Here is a 20,290-nt window from a genome sequence, read left to right on the forward strand (position 1 = left end):
TGCTGTGTCATTACTGTGATACAAAAAAACAGAAGTGTTTTAATGGACACTGACTGAGAGCAGCCCTGCGATGGACTGGCGACCTGCGCTAGGTGTATTCTGCCTTCCGCCCAAAGACTGCTGGGATAGGCTCCAGCAACCCCCCGCGACCCTGAGGGAGAAGCAGCTTAGAAAATGTGTGTGTGTGTGTGTGTGTGTTACTGAGAGCAGTGCAGTAGTGTGGAAATGATTTACACAATTTGAATCAAGTAAATTCAGAGTGTTATTCAGGACTGACTCCATCACTGCTTTTCCTCACAACAATACCTTAATGGCATTGTATTAATAGTAATGTATGTTACAATATTATAGTTTTATAGTACAAGCTATTCATTTTTCAGCATCAGTAAAAAAGCCAGACAACTACATTTACAGAAAATTAAACAGAGCCTCAATGACATTATCACAGTCTGTTATGAGAACACCAGCAGATTCTTTGTTTGATTTGCAGATTTTCTCCTTGTTTGTCAATTTTCTTTTTCTCAGTAAGGGCTTCTTGACAACTACATATCCCTTCAGAGTCATAATATTGAGTTGTATTTTCAACGTGAAGGGATGGACAGAAACATCTCTTTCTTTTTTAACTCCCCATCCCCCACAGAGAATTAACAGTTGCCAAACCCTTATATCCCCCCTCACCTCCCAAAGCCGAGTCATATATGCCTCCACCCCGGATCTCTGCCCAACAAAAGATTGCAATCACACTGCACTCCCTCTGACTGCATTGTAGCCACATCTCACTGTTTTAATACCGACTGCATTCATTCAGACTATAGACCCTTCCATCAAGACTTTTTTGAGGAAAGAGTTGTCCTACTGCATCCAAGCCAAAGAATATGGCAGTTGCTGTCTCAAGGCCAACATTTTCTTGGCTTACGGTGAGACAAGCTGATGAACAGAAACATCGGCGGATTTTGCAGATCTAAAGTAAGAGTGGAGCTTGATTTTCTCTTCCCTCTCAAAGACGAAACCTTTAAGTGCTGTTGATCTGATGAGGACAGGAATGGAAATGGACTCCTTGGATATTTTTATTAATATACTTAAATAAAGCAGTTTAATTCAAAATATAAATAAAATGTAATTAAAATTGATATTTTTATTATTAATTTAATTACAAAAGTTACAACTGAACTGGGGAATCTCAAATACAGGTAGAAATGCAACTATAATTCTAGGCTTTACTAATACCATGAATGACATGGTCCACTACAGACCTTTAGAAAACAAGAAGCAATATTTGCCACATCCATTTAGTATATGATCCTTTCTAGTGTGGAAAAAAATGTGAAAAGTAGAAGGCAAGTGATAAAGTACCTAGAGAACCTGAAACAATTCAGGATTGACCTGAAAGTTTGACACTATTCTTACATAAAAGACAATAGTCTTAATTTTGATTAATAAAGTAAAAGTGGGATTTTTAACATGGTGTACACTTACTGGCCGCACTGTAGTCCACACTGAAGGTGTACAGTTAGAAACTGTAGCCCAGACGTTCTCAAACATTCTCTAAAGGTAAGAGAATCAATGCTAACTGAGGGACTGTATGCAGACATTTTTGAGAAAGTTCCACCAGGACTACAAGAGGACATGTTGCAAATGTCAGTAAACATTAACATGAACGTTAATAAAATACCCAAATAAGGAAGTCTGTGAACATCCCAGGAATGTTCAAGGGATGTACTTACAACTTTTAGCTTCAAAGTGGTCAAATAAGACAGGTGTGGGATGACACACTGCTAGGTAAAAAAAAACTAAATAAAATAGTTTTACTGTGTTGAAATGTCAAAAATGTAATTTAGTGTTTTTTTCTATGTACATAAGTAAATCTATCCAGAATTTCCACATGAATAAAACATTGTATCAAATCAACTAGTGCTGAAAGTAAATTGAAGACAAAGTTTATCCTGAGTAATTTAGTCATTTACGAGGAAGCAATGTCTTTGAATCAAGTAAATTAAATTCATTACTTTTATCAGTTCGCAACTTTAGCATTTCATCAGGACAGGCCATAGAAGTTATTCATTTAGGCTGTTACATATGAGGCTAATCATTGGAAAGCTAAGCAAGGCAGCACTGTACTAGACTGTACTACAACACACACATTATTCAACTGAAAAAAGAAACCAGTTAGCATGATAAACAGTTTTAACTGGCTAATTTTTGATAGCTAACTTATCATCTCATAGCTTACTTTATAATGTAGCTGTCAGAGCAGTGCAGCTGAAAGGACCACAAATACATTCCCTTGCCTGTTTGCTAAGCAAATTAACCCATCCCATTATTAAATTCAGCATCATCAGACTCTTATACCTGATTGGGTATTATCCAAATTTTGACAATAAGCACAATTTGTGCTTTACTGCTGATGTTTGAAAAACGATATTTCACTGTTTCATAACTAGGGTGGCTAGAAGGCTGGCCATGCTTCATTCTAGGGTGGTACTGGCCACTTCTGACCACCCCTTGGCTACTCCTCAAGTAGTTACTGAATGATGTTCCTATGTATGTATAACATTTTTTAACATTGTCCATTTTACAATACCTCCATATACAACTAAGAATAAGAATTGAATCACACATGGTATAAAAATATGTTCGTTCCGTCATTTGATGAGGTGATGAGGGTAACTTTCTGATAGGCCAAATTACATGTCCTCTGTACATACATTACATACTCTGCTTGATATTTTAAAGAGTTAAAAATGTTATAAACAAGACACCAAAACAAAGAATTCTGATAAAATCAGTAAAAGCAGTAAAAATGTTGCTAAACAATAAAATAACTACTTAATCAATGAGGCCTGAGGAATTTTGTATATTCATTTAATTAATTTAACATGTTTTTAAGGGCCTTTAGTGAAGACAGTGGTTCTATAAAGATATAAATTTGCATGCTTAAAGGGTTATTTGCATGCTGAAATGGTTCTTCATTTAGATGGAGAATGTGTTGTATATGGTTCTGTATAGAAACCTTTTGAAAAGGGTTCTATATAGCACCCAAAATGGTTCTTCTGTTGTTACAAGCTTGACATCATAACAATAGCAAAACCTTTTTTGGTGCAGCATGGACCTTTGTCTTCACTAAAGAACCATTAAAGAGTAATTATTGAAATTATAATTTTTTTCTTTACACATTCTTAAGTATTATTTGAAAGCTATGGAGTATTAGCATCATGTTGGAATCATTTTATCATCATTTTTTGATACATAACTTTATTCATCATAATGCAGTACCTATATTATTGAATCACCTTCATGGTGGCTCTAATGTCACATCCTTCCGAAGGTTTTTCCAGTGCAAACAACAAAGATTTGTATTGAATTAATTGTGTAGATGAGACTTTTTAGCTACTACCCTGCTCTGTAATACTATGAGGAGTAATTCTAGGTTCTAAATTACTTGAAATGAAACTGAAAGACACAAGGTGGTCAGGTGAGAGGAAAGGTTGTGTTGGTCTTGTTTTTGCATATAGGATGGGTGGAAAAGAAAAAAAGAGGAGGAGACAGAGAAAAGGAGGAGTGTAGAGAGAAATGAAAGAGAAGAAAAAATCATCTTACAGGAGGAGAGAGAAGTAGGAAGCTTTGAAATATATGAAATATTACTATATGAACTATGAAACTATGAAATATAACTGCACTTCTCTGCGCTGTTCTGGTTACCAGGTAAATGAAGAAGAGTGATCATCCAAATGGATCTGTTAGACTTTCTAACGAAGGAGGAACTCATTCGCTTCTTTCACTGCAAGAAGACGGAGATGTCCTGCATGGCGGAGCCAAACATATTCCTGCACCAGCTGAGAGACCATAATCTGGTACCAGAGAAGCTGTACAAGGCAAGAAAGGAAGAATCTTTTTTACTAATGTCTGTCTGATGTCTTTTTACTAATTTACTCTGTCTGCATGTAGCATTTGTAAAAAGCCTTCTGTCTTAAACTTCTCTGCAGTTTAATTGTAATTATAATGTGTAATACCACAAAATGCAGGTGAAATGTTTGCTATCCATGTATTGCTTCAGGTTCTGTTAGATTTGAGTTCAAAGAGGAATTTCACTGATTTATCCAAAAAATTCCTCATTCAATGTTTGTTAATGTGAAATGTGAAATTGAAACTTACCAGTGATTTAATGTGAAATGGAAACTTACCAACTCAGACTGTGACAGGAACAAGGAACTGCGATGTCTGCAATGCAAACATAACAATTTTATTTGGTATTCAAGCAAGTAATGAGCCTTTGTGTGTTTTCTGAGTATCTATATGCAATGGTAATGATGGTGAAATAGCTCTAAATCTGCAAAAACAAAACAAAAAAGGTTTTCTTGGGGACTATTTTACCTTAGAACATCCTGTGTGTACCTCTTCAACATGAATGTTTTTTTTAATCAGAGAGTTCACGTATGCTGCGAACAATTCTAACTCTGTAAGTTTATCTAGAACAAAGCATTTCACACCAAACCACCCTGAATTACTTTTTAATTATGCAGAAAAATGTTTTAATTCATAAAATCTTGTTTTTTCTCAAAATAAAGGTATGTTCTACTAATATGTATCTAATATTCTACTGTAATCTACTAATTAAACCAGCTATAAACTTGTAATGCATGTGCTATTGTAGATCTATTCTGCTGTATCTTTCCTGCTGTAATCTCCTGCTTTGTCTCTGTGTGGTGTTGTCTCTGTAGAAGGTGGTAAAGATGAGGTGTAAGGAGAAGAGGAAAGACGGTGTTTATCAGATCTTGGACTGGCTGGAGAAGGAGAGAAGTGACTCTGTGCACCTCTTCTGGACGTGTGTATTCAAAGACCACATCCTGCAGAAGTATCCAGTCCTACGCCTGTTCAGGAATAACCTCATAGATGGTCTGTACACTTAGCCTGCCGACTTTTACATTACAACATCCTCATTCTTGAATGTTCTGTATGTGAGTGAGTGAGTGAGTGAGTATATGCTTGTGAGTGAGCATTTTAGTAGAAACACCTACAATACTGTGCAAAAGTCAGAGCCCACTCTTTCATTTATTTCATTTTCAGCCAAAATGGCCATTAAGAACAAGTTATAGATTTTTCTGTGTCAATGTCTTTTATGAAAAAATACCTGGTCATTATTTCTGTGATGTGATATATTTCAAAAATGAAAAAGAAAAGAATGAACTGAACTTCAAAAGAATAGATAATAAAATTTACTAGGGAAAGTGTTTACAGGATTGCAGAAAGAGGGAGGGTGGTGGGGGTGCGAACACCCACAGATGTTTTCACCATCCAACACCTTTATGCAAATTATATGTAAATTAGTCAGACTCCATGTGCAATTGCTGATTCATCAGGACAGATCAAAACTGCTATAATGCAGATTTGGACTGGTTCAGAAACATACCTGAACACAGTGTCATTAGTTTGGTTCTGTCAACAAAGATTGTGTCCCTTGTGTGCTTCCTAATGACATCAGCATGCATCACTTTCAGTGAGGCCCAAGCCCATGAAGACTTTCACTTTCACTTAGTTCTACAATTATGTAAATAGCCAGTTACAACTCCAGTACCAGATGCCATCATTTACATGTATGGCATTTGGCTGTCGCTCTTATCCAAAGTGACTTACAATTTGATAATTTTTTTACACAGGTAGGCAAATGTAGTGTTAGGAGTCTTGCCCAAGGACTCTTATTGGTATAGTGTACACCTAAGGTCAAAGAGACCTGAACATTCACATGATGACACAAACTCACCCAAGCTTTTATCTTTGAGAAAATCAAGCTCCACTCTTGCTTCACAGGTGTTTCTGTCCATCCTTCCACTGTGAGAAGACAACTCTGCACTATGAGTCCAGATTTCTAATTGGGATTTTTTGGATCATGAGAAATAGAAGACTGAATTTTTGAGATGTGGAAAAATATCCTGGCAAATTTCTTTGAAAATCTAGAAGTCTTCTGAAAAGAATGAATACAGTAATAAAGATCAAGAGGAGGCCCACTTAATACTGAAAAAATTATATTGTATCATCAGTTCAGATGAAAAGCTGGACAGTGTCATTTTCTATTCAGGAAAATGCTGTTTATTGCAAAGCCAAAGCACAGCAACCAGACGATGAATTCAGCAGAATTCCTTCAGTAGAATATTACCACAATATTATAATAATTTTTGTGCATTTAATTGCTGAAAACTTAATGACTTATTGGCCATCTTGACTGCTATCTGTACTTTTTCACTGTAGGCTCCTTCAGGGTCTATGAGAATCTCCCTGCCCCAGTGGATCAGACAGAGAGAGAGAACAAGCCAGTCCAAATTAAGAAATCTACAGCAAAGGAGAAGAAAAGAGAAAGAAAGAGAAAGAAAAGGCATGAGGAGATGGAGGAGGACAAGCAGCCAGGCCCATCCTGTCCCTCCATCCCCAAAAAGAAGAAACCAGCCAAGAAGCTCATGTTCTGTGAGTGTGTGATATAGAACCATTTCTGTCAAACATAAGAGTAACCACAGCTTCCTCCAGCAGCCAAATCAGTAGAATTCAGCAGAATTCATTCAGTAGAGTAAGAAACACAAAAAACATGAACCTAGATCTGATATGGTTCTGTCAAAACAGTATTCAGGAAGAAGCTGCAAGGGAGACACTTGAATGTGTCGAAGCTTAAAAGAGCCAAATACAGATTCATCTGTATATTTTATCAACCTTGAGGCACATAGGAACCAAGCACATACCAATTGAAAGAGGGGGTCATAGAGTTTCTGACTGTTGCTGGAAGATGGCTCCCTTCAGTCTGTGAGGAGATGCAGACCCCTGAACAGAAAGTATTTTTTGTTCTCCACTTCAAATAGAGCGAATCCGTCATGACTGTGCAATGTGATTTTCGTGGGTAGTAAACCTCCAACAGCTTAGAGCGTTCATCCTTGGCTCCACAGCACTGGATGATCTCTGAAATCACATTGAAAGAGCTATGAGTACAGTGACATCCAACACGCTCAATCCAGTATGGGATGAATTTGACTATCACGCTGATGTTGTCCGTACAGCTTTAGAAGGTTCATATTGAGCACTTGTAAAATTACACAATAAACTTCATGCTCACTTAAACTGTTCACAGTTTACTGCATCAATCTGTAATGATTTACAAGTGAAATAAATAATTTGGGAATTGGATTAATCTTTTTGAATCACACTGCATATGCAAATCCATATGCGAAGGATTAGCAGAAAGCCAATAGAATTGAACAGGCTGTTTTTGCTTCTGTGCATTGAAGTCTGATATATGTAAATTACCTCTGTTCTGATATGCTCCCATATACTGAACCTCATTCAGAAAGCAGTCAGAGCTGAAACAGTCCAATGTAAATGGGCAGGGCTAACCTTCTTTCAGGTGAATAGGTGGATATATGTAAATGTGTTGCTTTCTGTGACTTCACAAAAACAATGAATTTAAAATGGACTATTTATGCTTCTTAGTTTCCTAATATGGAATGGCAAGTGAATAATATATGTTTAGTATATGAGGGAAGTTAACTTTTCTATTCCTTTCTACTCCTTTATTAAAACAGTAACAGTGAGGAAATTCAAATTTCAAAAGACCCAAAGTTGTTCCCAGAGTTTTGATGTTTTTTTGGGATGTACAAAGATTATTTAAGTTCTTCTAAATTTGTTAACAGTGTTTGTTATGAAGGTTTCTTACACCAGTGTTAGCTACCTGTTGCAAGATCATACTTTAAGCCATTAACTTTAAAAGCATCATGAATAAGATTGCGATAGATAACAGTCCACCTTAACTGTAGAAATCAAATGATATGTTAGCTACCCCTCTAACTTCAAGGCTCACAGTGTTTCCACATACACTTTTCAGGATTGGCACACAAGACAAGGTGAGGCAAGGCAAGTTTATTTATACAGCACATTTCATATTCAGAGGTAATTCAGCATACTAACAAAAAAGGAACATAAAAGGAAAAACAAAGACAAAGTACAACAATTCACACAAGAAATTTCTCCACTGTTTCCGCAAATATGATGGGAGCTTGTGTGACCTCAGTTACTTGCAGTAACCTAAAAGCAAAAGGTATTGTCTATTCATTACAATTTGTGAAGTCTATTAAAGTCTATTAAAGAATTTCATGAAACTTACATTTAAAAAACATGTAAATTACTGACCGCATAGAATGCAGCTGCAGTGTTTTACTGTTGATCTGTTGCTGCTCAAACTATTTGAACAACTATGTACTGACCAGTGCAGGACAAAGAAAACAAGCGGTGTTTTGTCATTACTATTTCTCATTTTCTTTGTCATTCAATGAAATGACAATGTGGACTTTTTTTATAAACCCGATTTTTCAACCATCTTTAGCCAAAATTTCAGTGCATCCCTATTTAAGACTTATTATTCAGTAACCACTATTAATTATTCAGTAACTTCTATGAAACTAATATGTAATTTTGTTCATTTTTCACGTATGTCCCTCCCTGTTACTGTTCTGATGATGTGATTCATGTGAGGTTGTGGACAACAGTGAGTGTAAATGAGCTGCTCCACTATTGTCTGTTAGTTTCAGAGTCCACTGCTGAAATGAAGCGTTCAGGCGAAGAAGTTCAGGATGAGCAGAAGAAAGAGGGAGAGGAGGAGGGCAGAGAAGAAGAAGAAGACAACACAGGGCCAGTGCATCCATCTGTGTTTCAAGCTCCTTCTTTACCGGTCAGCTGTGGTTCTGTCAATGGAGTTTTATATAAATGCAGATTTGCCTCAGGTAGGTGTCTGCTTTGCAGAGTTTAGTCTTGATATGATGTTTAAAGGAATAGTTTGGAAACTGACTCATGCCTGGCCCACACTGCAGGACTATCAGGGTGAACTTAAACAATGACCTTCCCAGATTATCCTGCAGCGTGGGGTGTCCATAGGCCAATCTTTATTACTCCGATCTACACCCAATCCAGCCAAGGCCGCCCCTAATGTGAAACATGTTCAGTATTTATGACTCAGTATCCTGTAATGCAGAGTGGACAGCAATCCTCTGATATGAAACGCAGTGTTAACATCATGCCTGAAAGACTGACCAATGAGAGCCAAGCTGAACTGATTTTGTCAGTGTGTATGGAAGAAGTTATAAGCATGGCAGCCAAATTGAGAAATGGTCACCTCATGTGTAAATGGATATGTATGCATTCATCTCAGGCTTGCATTGCAGTAAGCATTATCCCTATTGACCCCTTCTTTTTAGCCATGGCTTCATCCTCATTTTTCTTCTTCGACTTGGCTTTTTCTGTGCAAAAAGCACACATCTCCAGGAAAGCTACAGCCTCGCTGTCATCCACTATGTTTGATTAGTTTAGATCTAAAGTTAGTTTGCAAGATCTAATGTTAGTTTGCAAGAAACTCCTGTGAGACTTTGAGAACCAGAACCATTTGTCGGGACTCATGTTTACATGCATAATCTGAAAGTGTGTGATGTCTCATTCAGGGCAGATTGTGCAGTGTGGTGACTTTGATGATTAACAAAGATCAAAGACAGAAAAATAGGTGAAAAGTATCATTATGTGTGGGGTCTCTCATGTTTCCAACATTGGTTAGGATTTTAAAAATCCTCAGAAATATGTATAGTGTGATGACACATGGACTTTGATCCACTTAAAAGTGCCATCTGACTTCAAAGCTTCAAAACAGTGGCCTGTGGTGAAAAACACACATGGAAACAGTTAGAATTTCAACAAATTTCATTCTTAATTGAATTCAAAGTTGTAGGAGTTGGATGAGCTACAATTTATTATTATAGTAATAATAATATACATCATATAAATTTTGCTGTTTTTTCATGCATGTAAAATACGTATATACTGTGTATTTTACATATTTTATATATATATATATATATATATATATATATATATATATATATATATATATATATATATATATATAATGTGTGTAATATTCTATGTATTATATGTGCAATAACCTGAATCTGATATAAGCATTTGAATCTAAACATGAAAGCTGTATGTTGGTCTGCTGCAGGGTCACGCAGTAAAAGCATCCGCACAGAGGAGCGCTGGTTCACTCCAGAAGAGTTTGTAAGACAGGAATTAACTCTGATAGACGGGCACTGGAAGAAAGATATTCGCTGTCACAGCAAAACATTAAACTACCTGTCGAAGGTAATACGAGGTGGGGGAATAAAAATGGCAGAATGCATGTATTCATTCACAAATCTAACCTACTCATAACAATCACGAAACATAACATTGACGTGCTAATAGGAGAGAGATTTATAAGAGATTTAAAAATTTAACACATCCAGAGAACAAATGCAGTTAGGACACTTGTCTGCTAATTTTAGTACACTATTGTATTTAGTCACTGATGTTAACACTCTGGAAAAAAAATAAAACTTTATGTTATTAAATGTCCCATAACCTTTGCATGATATGCTTTCTCCAGTATGTTAAATTAAAAAAATAAACAGCAACTGGGCCTTAAAATGTGCAGAAGTGTGTTCTCTGTAGAGGATGTGTTTAGCTTGTTTTCACTTAGAACATCATTATTATATTTTCTTATTATTATATTAATGGTTAATCACCAATACTTTTACCAGTGTTTGTTCTTCCTGTTCTTTATTAAATACATCCTATATGCAAGTGACAGTTTTAAAACCATATTGCACTCATACTTTTGTAGTCTTTTTTGTGGATGATATCACCTTCATATCTGTATTGGCAGACAATGGCTTCAAAAATATCAGCATCAGTCAGAAACTTACATTTCAAGCAAAAAAAAAAATTATGTATTTATTTTGCCATGGATGAGCAGAAAAATGCCATATTTGAGTGCGTTCTCTGTACAGGATGTGTTAACATACAGCTTTACAAGCAATGGTGGGGAAGTAAGTCAGAGAGGGAAGAAAAGATGCAGGAATATGATGGGGAGATGTACATTTGCCTACAGATAAAACAGCCTCCTGAACTTGCTTAACCTAAAGATCAAAGACTCTGCACAGTGCGTTGGTACTTTTACAGTGTTGTTAGCAAGTTGTATAAACTGACATCACTTCATAGGATTTTTATTTATAATTTAAATGAATTATTTATGTATTTAAATTTGTCACAAACTCAAATATTAGAACGTGTGTGTTCTGTCTGTAGAAGCAGATCCTGATCGTACATTCCCTGCTGTGTAGTTGTAATCTATGCAGTCCTATGGAGCAGGATCTGGTGAGTGCCATTCTTCAAAATCATTTCATCATATTCTATACACTACTTTTAGATTACGAAATGCATTTTTGCTTGAATAAAATATGATCAGGTGCTACACAAATGCTTGATACCTTCTTTAAAATATCTAAAAGGACCACCATTGCTATAATGTTGTGGAAAAATGTGAGAAAATGTGAGATATGGAAGGGAGCTTAGGACTGAGCCTTGGGGAACACCTAGAGTTTGACCATTAATACACACACAAACACACACACACACACAATCTAAGCCACTTATACTTCTGGATTGTGGGGTGGTTGTAGAGCCTATCCCAGTGCTTACTGGGCAAAAGGCAGGAAACACCAGGTCGCCAGTCCATGACAGGGTAGACACACACCAGTTCAGGAGCAATTGATTATCTCCAATTCACCTGTAAACTTCACTGGTCGGCCAGCCAGGAAATCAAACCCAGGCCCTTTTTGCTGTGAGGTCTTGCTGTGAGACGTTAATATGAATGTTATCATCAGCACTTTTCTATTACTTTTTAAGACAGACTGGAGTGGTTTAGTTAGAGTTGATATCTATTATAGTTAGACTTAGACTTTATTGTCATTCAAATTTACACCGTACATTAAAACAAAATTACGTTGCATTGGCTCGGAGTAGATCGGGGAAAAAAAAGTAATACAATGTAGTGCAAAGTGTTGTGCATATGTAATCATATGTATACCAACAGATAAATCAATTTTAAATAAGTGTATATACAAGAAAGTGGATTGCACTGGAGCTTTCAGGTATGGAGTAATCAAAAAAGAATTGGAGCAGCATGTTATTTAGAGTTCAGCAGTCTTATGGAATGTGGGAAAAAGCTGTTCATGAACCTGGCTGTTCTGCTTCGAAGACTTTCGGAACCTCCTTCCAGAGGCCAGCAGGGAGAGCAGTCCATGTTGGGGGTGGGAGGGGTCTCCGTTTATGTTCTGAGCTCTGGTCAAACAGCGACTTGTCGCAATGTCCTGTATGGGAGGAAGTCCCAATAAATTATTATTATTCATTTTCAGAATCATAAATTTAACAGGTGTAAAATAACCCCTGCTGATAAGCCCTGTCAATGTTTTAGTTAAAAAAACATTTTATACATTTCAAAATTATTTAGCTTGGTAATCATTTATTCCATATTTAACTCTTTTATCTTTATGTTCTGTAACCAGCTTGATGAGAAAAATGATGATGAGTGCTTCATCTGTGACTCTGACCTGGGTGATTTGCTATGCTGTGATGAATGTCCAAGAGCTTTCCATCATCAGTGCCATTTACCGGCTGTGCAGGACGATTCACTGGGGTGAGGGAAATAGATTTTAGAGCTCTGCTCAGGACAGAGTTTATTAATATAACTACAGAGGCTTTTAATAACACCACATCCACTAAAACATACAATATACACTGACCGCTCACTTTGGTAAGTACACCTGCTTGTATTTACAACTGTTTCTGTGTTATTTGTGGGGTGGATCATTCTCAGAGCTGCAGTGACACTAATAGGGTGTTGGGGGTAAACTGGCAAGTTGGCTGCGCAAGTGAACAAACAAACAACAACTGTAAATATTTTCTCTGTATAAAAATTACAATAATCATTGTATTATTTTTGTTTAATGTTGTTTCAATGTATTATGGTCCCATTCTTCATAGCAAGCATAAACAATCGCTAGTAGTATGCTGATGTCTTGGTAACTAGCTAGCTAATTTTCCCGTTCCACCTTAAATGGTTCAGCACATTCTGATGCCTCAGGGGTGGGGTATGATAAATAATTGCACACCCCCCTCTTTGAAGGCAAATGATTCCCTGAATGTAACTAAAGCCCATCATCAAGGCTGCTGAACTTTGCTGTCCTCTGCTATCACTGCAGACTGGCAAGGTCATCTAAAGAGCACCACTTGTAGCCTGTTAATGACATAATGTTATTCTTTATTAGAGGGTCTCATTTCAACCACTACACATTTGTAACTCACTTCCAAGGGGCAAGGTGACACTCAAAACTCAAAAAGGGGTAGGGGTAAAAATAAGAAATGGTGTGTGTTGTGTTGAGTGGATCAGACACAGCAGTGCTGTTGGACTTTTTAAACACCTCAGTGTCTCTGCTGAACTGAGAATAGTCCACCAACCAAAATATCTGGCCACCTATTACATTGGTATTAATAAATGCTGCAATTGTCATGTCCCATTTTATTACAGTGTGCTTTGGTTTTATTCTACTAACACACCACCCATAAAATAACACAGACTAGTTAGTATCATTAAAGTGGTCAAATCTGCAGAACATTTTTGTACAACTTTGATAAATAAGTGCCATCGTGAGAATTTATATCAGGCTGACAATAATTACTTTATACAATAACTTAAAAAATGGTTATTTGACCACATAAACTCTAATTTCAGTCTCCTGTCAGAAGCGTTAAACCATGTGCAGTGGCAAAATTAGATTTTCACTTTTACTGTGTAGAACTGTGTGCTGTGTTCTCCATCGCTGTGTAAAATATGTACAATGCTTCCTTTTACGATGGTCCATGGTCACTCAGAGCGCCACTCAGATCACTCATTAAGCAAGCACTTATTGTTTCGTTTGAGTAACGATACAGCACAACTTGAAAGTGATACTTTATGACACAAAGTGTATAAAAGTCTCAGACTTGTTGGACTGAAAAAAACATGATTCAACAACTTGATTAACAGAGAAGAATAAATAAAACAGCAGGAATAGCCACTTTTTTCCATCTTACCTAAAGAGTTCAACTATAGCGAATTTGTTTTTGTGCTTTTGTTGTTCTGTTTAAATCTAATCACACAGTCAGTTGTTTAATGAATTACATTTACATTCAATTTGCATTCTGTACCAACAGGTTTGAGTTTGAATTTTTCCTTCACTTTTGAATTCATGAACTGATAAAAACATGGCACAAATATAAATAATTTTAAAAAGAATTTCTTGTCACGGAACAAGACCATTTGCAGACCCAGTAGTGGGAAATATGGCAAAAAATATAACATCATGGTACTTGAAAATGCTTTCATGGTACAAAATACATATCGCAATGTTTCATATTTGAAAATTTACAATAGATCTAAAAGTAGAGCCACATAAACACCTACATAAAACTGTGAATTCAATGATTTTTCAAAATATCTCACACGCTCACTACTGTTAAACAGGACAATTTTCTTCAGAGTTCTTTAAATTACTGATAATATCCGTGCTATGCTCAGAAAAGGATATTGTGACAAATCATTTTTCAAAAGCATATCATTTATCCTGTTATCAACAGAATATTGTCATATTGCCCAGCAATATGCAGAAAGATCATTTTTCATCCAATTCATATCGTACTGAAATGAAGTTTTCACAAGTTTTATGTGCTAATAACACAACTGAAGTCTTTGTGTTTGTGCAGAGAAAAGTGGATGTGCACTTTCTGTGTGTTGAAGACCAAACAGAGATGCCGGCAGCCCAGACAGATGACCGAAAAAGAAGCTCTGGACAGTTCCATTTCTCAGTATATACTGGTAAACACAGAAAAACATACATACAATTATTTATATTCAAACACAGCATTTCTGATTTTGTGTATTTGTGTGATTCTTTGTCAGCATTGCGAGTATTTGCTGCTGTATATGTATAAAGAGGATATAGACTGGGTGTTCATTGAAGACCCCACTAAAACAGTAAGACTGTCACTTTCTCTTAAGACTTTTATTTATGTATCCTTATATTCACCTTTCTCTACACTCTCCATTGTTCAGACTCTTACTCACTTTGTAAAGTCTGTACAGTGCTTGTAGCACTGGCTGATCTAGATGATTTACTACTAATATTTTCTTGCTTATAACTTAAAACAGAAACTGGGCAATTCTTTGGAAAGTGCAAAATCTAAACTTGCAGTCCACACCATTATACCGTTACTGACCGGTATTACTGTTAGGAAAGTGATTAGTCTTGTTCTGTTGCAAGAAAAATATCCTTAATGTTCTTATTATTTTGTCAGTTTTTGACATCAAAACAAAAGAGTAAATTTCAAAATGTTGTATTTGACTGTAGCGTGCACACTGAATAAAATGTAATTAACTATTGAACCAACCATATAACACAATTAAACGAAGTAAGCTGGATGTTTCATTACATTTTGATGAAAAGCTGCTGTATTGAAGTGAGAATTCATTTTCACTTAAATACTCTGTATTTCTTGGTATTATGTTGACTTTCTTTGTTTCACTTATGCAGGTCTCAGGCTACAGCAGAGTGATCACTGACCCCATGTGGGTGGACAGAGTGACGACAAAGCTGCAGAACAAACAGTATAAAACATTGGGCCAGTTTGTGTCTGACGTCCGGCTCATCTTTCACAATTGCCACATCTTTAATAAGGTGAGATGAAAATGATGTAGAGGTTTGTGCAAAAGTTTGGGCACCCCTGGCCAAATAGTGTTTTTAAAACAGCATTTTCAGCAAATATTAATGCCCAATTAATTTATATTTCATAAACATAATTAATATAAAGCCACAAAATAAAGCTTGGAGTCTTTCTGGTCGTGTTTTAGGAATTCTCACCCAGTCTTCTCTGCAGAACACTTACAGTTTTATGTGATATTCTTGGACTGTCTTGCATGCACAGCATGTTTAAGATCTACCCACAGATTTCAAATGATGTTCAATATTTCAAAAAAGACATTCAAAGAGTTTACATTTACAGCATTTAGCAGACTCCCTTATCTATAGCAACTTACAAACATGCTTTGTCATCTGCTCAAATAGGTTAGAGTCTAAATTACCCTTGAGCTAAGACATTGCCAGAAACAAAAGCCAGTGTTGATACCTAGAAAGAGTAGGTAGCTCTTAAATCTAATGCAAGAAGCTACACAGCAGTAGAGGTTTCCTTCTGTAATATTTCCTTCTAATGATTCTTCCATGTGGACCATGTTTTTTGCAAGCAACGCTTCCAGTGCACCAACACTTCTGTCTGCTAAATCTTCTTGCAGGTCCTTTGCTGTCATAAGGGGGTTTTGCTTTGCAATTCTGGCCAGCATACAAGCAGTTCTATCTGAGATTTTCTTGGTCTTCCAGATTTGCCTTAACTTTCATAGGCTCCTCTTAACTGGTATTTTTTAAAAACATTGCGGACAGTGGAAATTGCAAGCTGGAATGCACAGTGATATCTTTTTATAGCCTCCCCCTGCTTTGTAGGCATAAATTAGCTTCATGTTTAGATCCCTCTTTTTCTATTTTTTTATGTTACTCAAATAAAAAGTGTGTTCAACAACATTTACAACAATGTTATTTTTTTTAAATAGTTTGCTGCAGATTGTGTTGACCTCTTTTCCCTTTGAACATCAGCAAAATATGCAGTTTGGCCAGGGATGCCCATATATTATTGTTAATTATTGCGTTCAGTCATTAAAAAAAGTTTTTATATTTTTTTCTTTGTCTGTAGGGCAACAAGTTTGACAAGTTGGGATCCAGGCTGAGTGAGGTGTTTGAGAGAGAGTTCAAAACCATCTTTAACATCGAGTAGCATCTCTCCTCACTCAGGAACCTGTTTGTTTTTTTTGTGGAATGTGGATACATTGCAACTCAAATTTCCCTCCTGTTGTTTGGGAACAGGCCTGGTTGGTTTCATCACATGTTAAGAAATGAGGTTTATTTGAACAATATGCATCAACTGTCATGTTAGATTTTTTTTATTGTCTTTTGACTTAAAATTTCCTATTTAGTTATCACACTGATAAACTAACCTTTAAATATTTTGATTCACTGTGTTCTCCCCGTGTCTGCGTGGGTTTCCTCCGGGTTCTCCAGTTTCATCCCGCAGTCAAAAGACATGCAGTCAGGCCAATTGGACATGCTAAATTGCCCCTAGGTGTGAGTGTGTGAGTGACTGACTGTGTCTGTCTGTCTGTCTGCCCTGCGATGGACTGGCGACCTGTCCAGGGTGTATCCTGCCTTCCTCCCGAAGACTGCTGGGATGGATGTTTTCAGTCATACAAAACTGATCTTGCTTCAAATGTACAAAATGACTCTAGTATAACAGTCATGTGCAAATTTGCAGGTTTTAAATAATTAGAAGGTCCATTTTCAGCTGAAATAAACTCTCAAGCTGGATGAATGTCAATAAATACTTACTGTATGTTATTTGTTTATTCATTACACAGAATTCATAATAAATATTCAATAAAAATATCAAAAATGTCAAAAGTGAGCACATCCCTCGCAATTCTGCAAATATTTTATCGTCTTTTCATGGGACAACATTCCAGCTGTGAATGGAGAGCAGGGCTGTTAAATTTGGTGTTTTGGGTACAATTCATTCATACTAGCCACTGGATATTCAACATTGCACCCAAGTTGGCCTAGAGTGTAAAAAGACTGCTAACACCCTGAAACTAAGTTATAGCACGGTGGCCAAGGTCCTACAGCAGCTTTCCAGGACAGGTTCCAAAAGGCCTCGCCTGGTTTGACCAAAGAATTTGAGTCCTCGTATTCAGCGTCATATCCAGAGGATGGCTTCAAAAAATAGACGCATGAGATCTGCCAGCATTGCTGCAGAGGTTGAAGAAGTGGGAGATCAGCCTGTCAGTGCTCAGACCCTATGCCGCACAATGCGTCAACTCAGTCTGCTGGTAGTCATCCCAGAAGGAAGCCTCTTCTGAAGCTGACACACAAGGAAGCCTGGAAACAGTTTGCTGAAGACAAGCAGTCTGAAAATATGGATTACAGGAACCATGTCCTGTGGTCTGACGAGACCAAGATAAACTTGTGATAAGATAGTGCAGCTCTTGAAAATCCATGCCCAAGTTCAATCAGTGCTAGATAATAATGGTGGTCACACAAAATAATGAAACTTTGAGCACAATTTGGACATGTTCACTCAGAGGTGCACTCACTTGTTTTGTCAGCTATTTAGACATTAATAGCTGTGCACCGGGTTCTTTTCAGAGGACAGTAAATCTATACTGCTGTACAAGCTGTACACTGACTACTTCAAGTTTCTATAGTGTTGTCCCATAAAAAGATAAAATAAAATATTCGCAGAAATGTGAGGTGTGTACTCACGTTTGTGAGATACTGTACATTTTGGTGAGTAGTTTGATGGTTTTTTTTTTTTAATCAATCTGCCAAGTGACTGACTCAAAATATAAAAGGCTAAAATAATGTGTTGTTATTGTAGCAGGGAGTATAATCCTCTATAATAATGCCAGAGTGACATAAACGATGTAAACTCCTGCTTCACTCAGACTTGGTACTGTAACTGGGATACATGTACGTATCTGAATCAGGGGAATGTGTGCATATTTGTGTAAGGGTGCAAAAGAGAAACCTGAATAATATACAGTGCTGTGTAAAAAAAGCTCTAGCTAGGCCTTTAAATATATATTATTCAATTTCAGCATCAAGAAAAGAAGCAGAAAACAGATATTTATTAATGTGGTCACCCTTTTTATCACAGCTTATTTTATGGAAACCTCAAATGGAGTATTTTATATTTAACCTCCTCAAAAATATCTCCTGAAAAATAAATTACACGTACATAATGGCCTTTTTGACTTGAATTTAAATAAATGATGAGTGGTTTCTGGGTTCTGTACTGTATCTGTATATGGAAACATGCTGACTAGATTTAAAATTGCTGTCAAGAAAGAAAAGACAAAGCAAGCTTTTTATATTTGGCCATTGATCCTGCCAGATTACTCCATGTGGGATGTACAAAACGTCAAACACACAGGACTGAAAGTTTAGAATGTTCACTTTCCATAGAATTTCTTTACTTTTTTAAAAAGCTGTAAGTGAATTACTGAATGAATTAAATAAAATTACATTTGCCTGCTGTTATCAACAAGGATGAACATGTCTTCAACTGCTGACATATACTTATGGTTTTACTACATGCTGTAAGTCTGTTGCGTCTGTACAGGGAGAGCAGGGTGGGCTGGTTGATTTCCTTTATATTTTATTTTTAGGTGATGTCAGTGGAAAGATCATATTATGCTGATTATAATGCAATATTTTTTCCCTCAATTAGGCCACACCTCCCATGACCCAGTAGGAGACACAGATTAGAAGATGTGTGTGTGTGTGTGTGTGTGTGTGTGTGTGTGTGTGTGTGTGTGTGTGTGTGTGTTTGTCCATGGCCAGTCAGGTGACAAGATTTTTGCCAGTTCAAAAAAAAAACAGCAATAAATAATTTTTTCAATCCTTAAATCTGATAAACACAGGCAATGAGAGAGAGAGAGAGAGAGAGAGAGAGAGAGAGAGAAAGAAGCTGAAGGAGACTGAAGGAATTAAATTGTTTATAAAATTTAGCAGGACATTAGAGAGGAAATGTGTAGAAGACTGTGGCTGTGACGTAACACTTTGGGCCTCTGGTGGGCTATGGCCATTAAAAGCTTTTAGTTGATGGATCATCAGAGAACCAGTTTTTTGTAAATGAGGTGAGTGGGGGTGAAAAAGCTTTTTAAACTGTAAAATACCTCCACACAATGTAAAGGTTCTAGAAAAAAACTTAAACTGGTATACAGTCTTTCCATCACATGAAGGCTCTTTAAACCTTAGTTCTTTAAACCAATAAACTGAGGCCGCCAATGACTCACCACTCTCATATTGAAACATGTTTCTACCTTTACATGCACTCTGACTCACACAGAAACCACACAAGCTCTGTTCTGTCTTGTCTCAGGTTTTGATTACGAATGTATTATGAATATTTTCAGGACGTAATGAAACATATGATATAATGCACACAACAAACTGGTCTAACACCCTGTGCTGGTATTTTCCAAAATATCATCTTAAGCCAAATGCACATATAAGCACATAAACATAGAAAACCATTGTTAGCAAATGAACCATGAGTCCTAAAGGAGTCTTAAAGGGCCAATATCATAGAAAACCGAACTTTCATGACACATTCACACTGGCATTCAAATTGTGGAAAGTAATAATAATTATTATTTAATAAAACTTTTGTCTTGTGGGGCATTGACCTATAAAATATATATTTATACATTTATAACATTACCCTTTACACATTACACAATTCTAAAGGAAAATATAAA

The 20,290-nt window shown here is 36.6% G+C and overlaps 1 protein-coding gene across 1 annotated transcript; it reads left to right on the forward strand.

The window, feature by feature from the left end:
* The first annotated feature begins 3,708 nt into the window (after positions 1–3,708).
* Positions 3,709–17,065, forward strand: LOC108416653 (nuclear body protein SP140-like protein). Its single transcript, XM_037537296.1, has 11 exons — positions 3,709–3,872; positions 4,719–4,893; positions 6,244–6,456; positions 8,556–8,753; positions 10,019–10,158; positions 11,143–11,211; positions 12,402–12,532; positions 14,638–14,749; positions 14,834–14,908; positions 15,465–15,608; positions 16,672–17,065. The coding sequence occupies exons 1-11, from the start codon at positions 3,729–3,731 to the stop codon at positions 16,750–16,752; spliced, it is 1,482 nt and encodes a 493-aa protein (XP_037393193.1). The 5' UTR covers positions 3,709–3,728; the 3' UTR covers positions 16,753–17,065.
* Positions 17,066–20,290: the final 3,225 nt, after the last annotated feature.

Source organism: Pygocentrus nattereri, chromosome 1, assembly GCF_015220715.1.
Source record: "Pygocentrus nattereri isolate fPygNat1 chromosome 1, fPygNat1.pri, whole genome shotgun sequence".
Taxonomy (NCBI): domain Eukaryota; kingdom Metazoa; phylum Chordata; class Actinopteri; order Characiformes; family Serrasalmidae; genus Pygocentrus; species Pygocentrus nattereri.

Coding starts and splice junctions, on each gene's coding strand:
- LOC108416653 (XM_037537296.1), top strand. CDS start 3,729: ATGGATCTGTTAGACTTTCTAACGAAGGAGGAACTCATTCGCTTCTTT. Junction 8,754..10,018: donor TAAATGCAGATTTGCCTCAG/GTAGGTGTCTGC, acceptor GGTCTGCTGCAG/GGTCACGCAGTAAAAGCATC. Junction 12,533..14,637: donor GTGCAGGACGATTCACTGGG/GTGAGGGAAATA, acceptor GTGTTTGTGCAG/AGAAAAGTGGATGTGCACTT.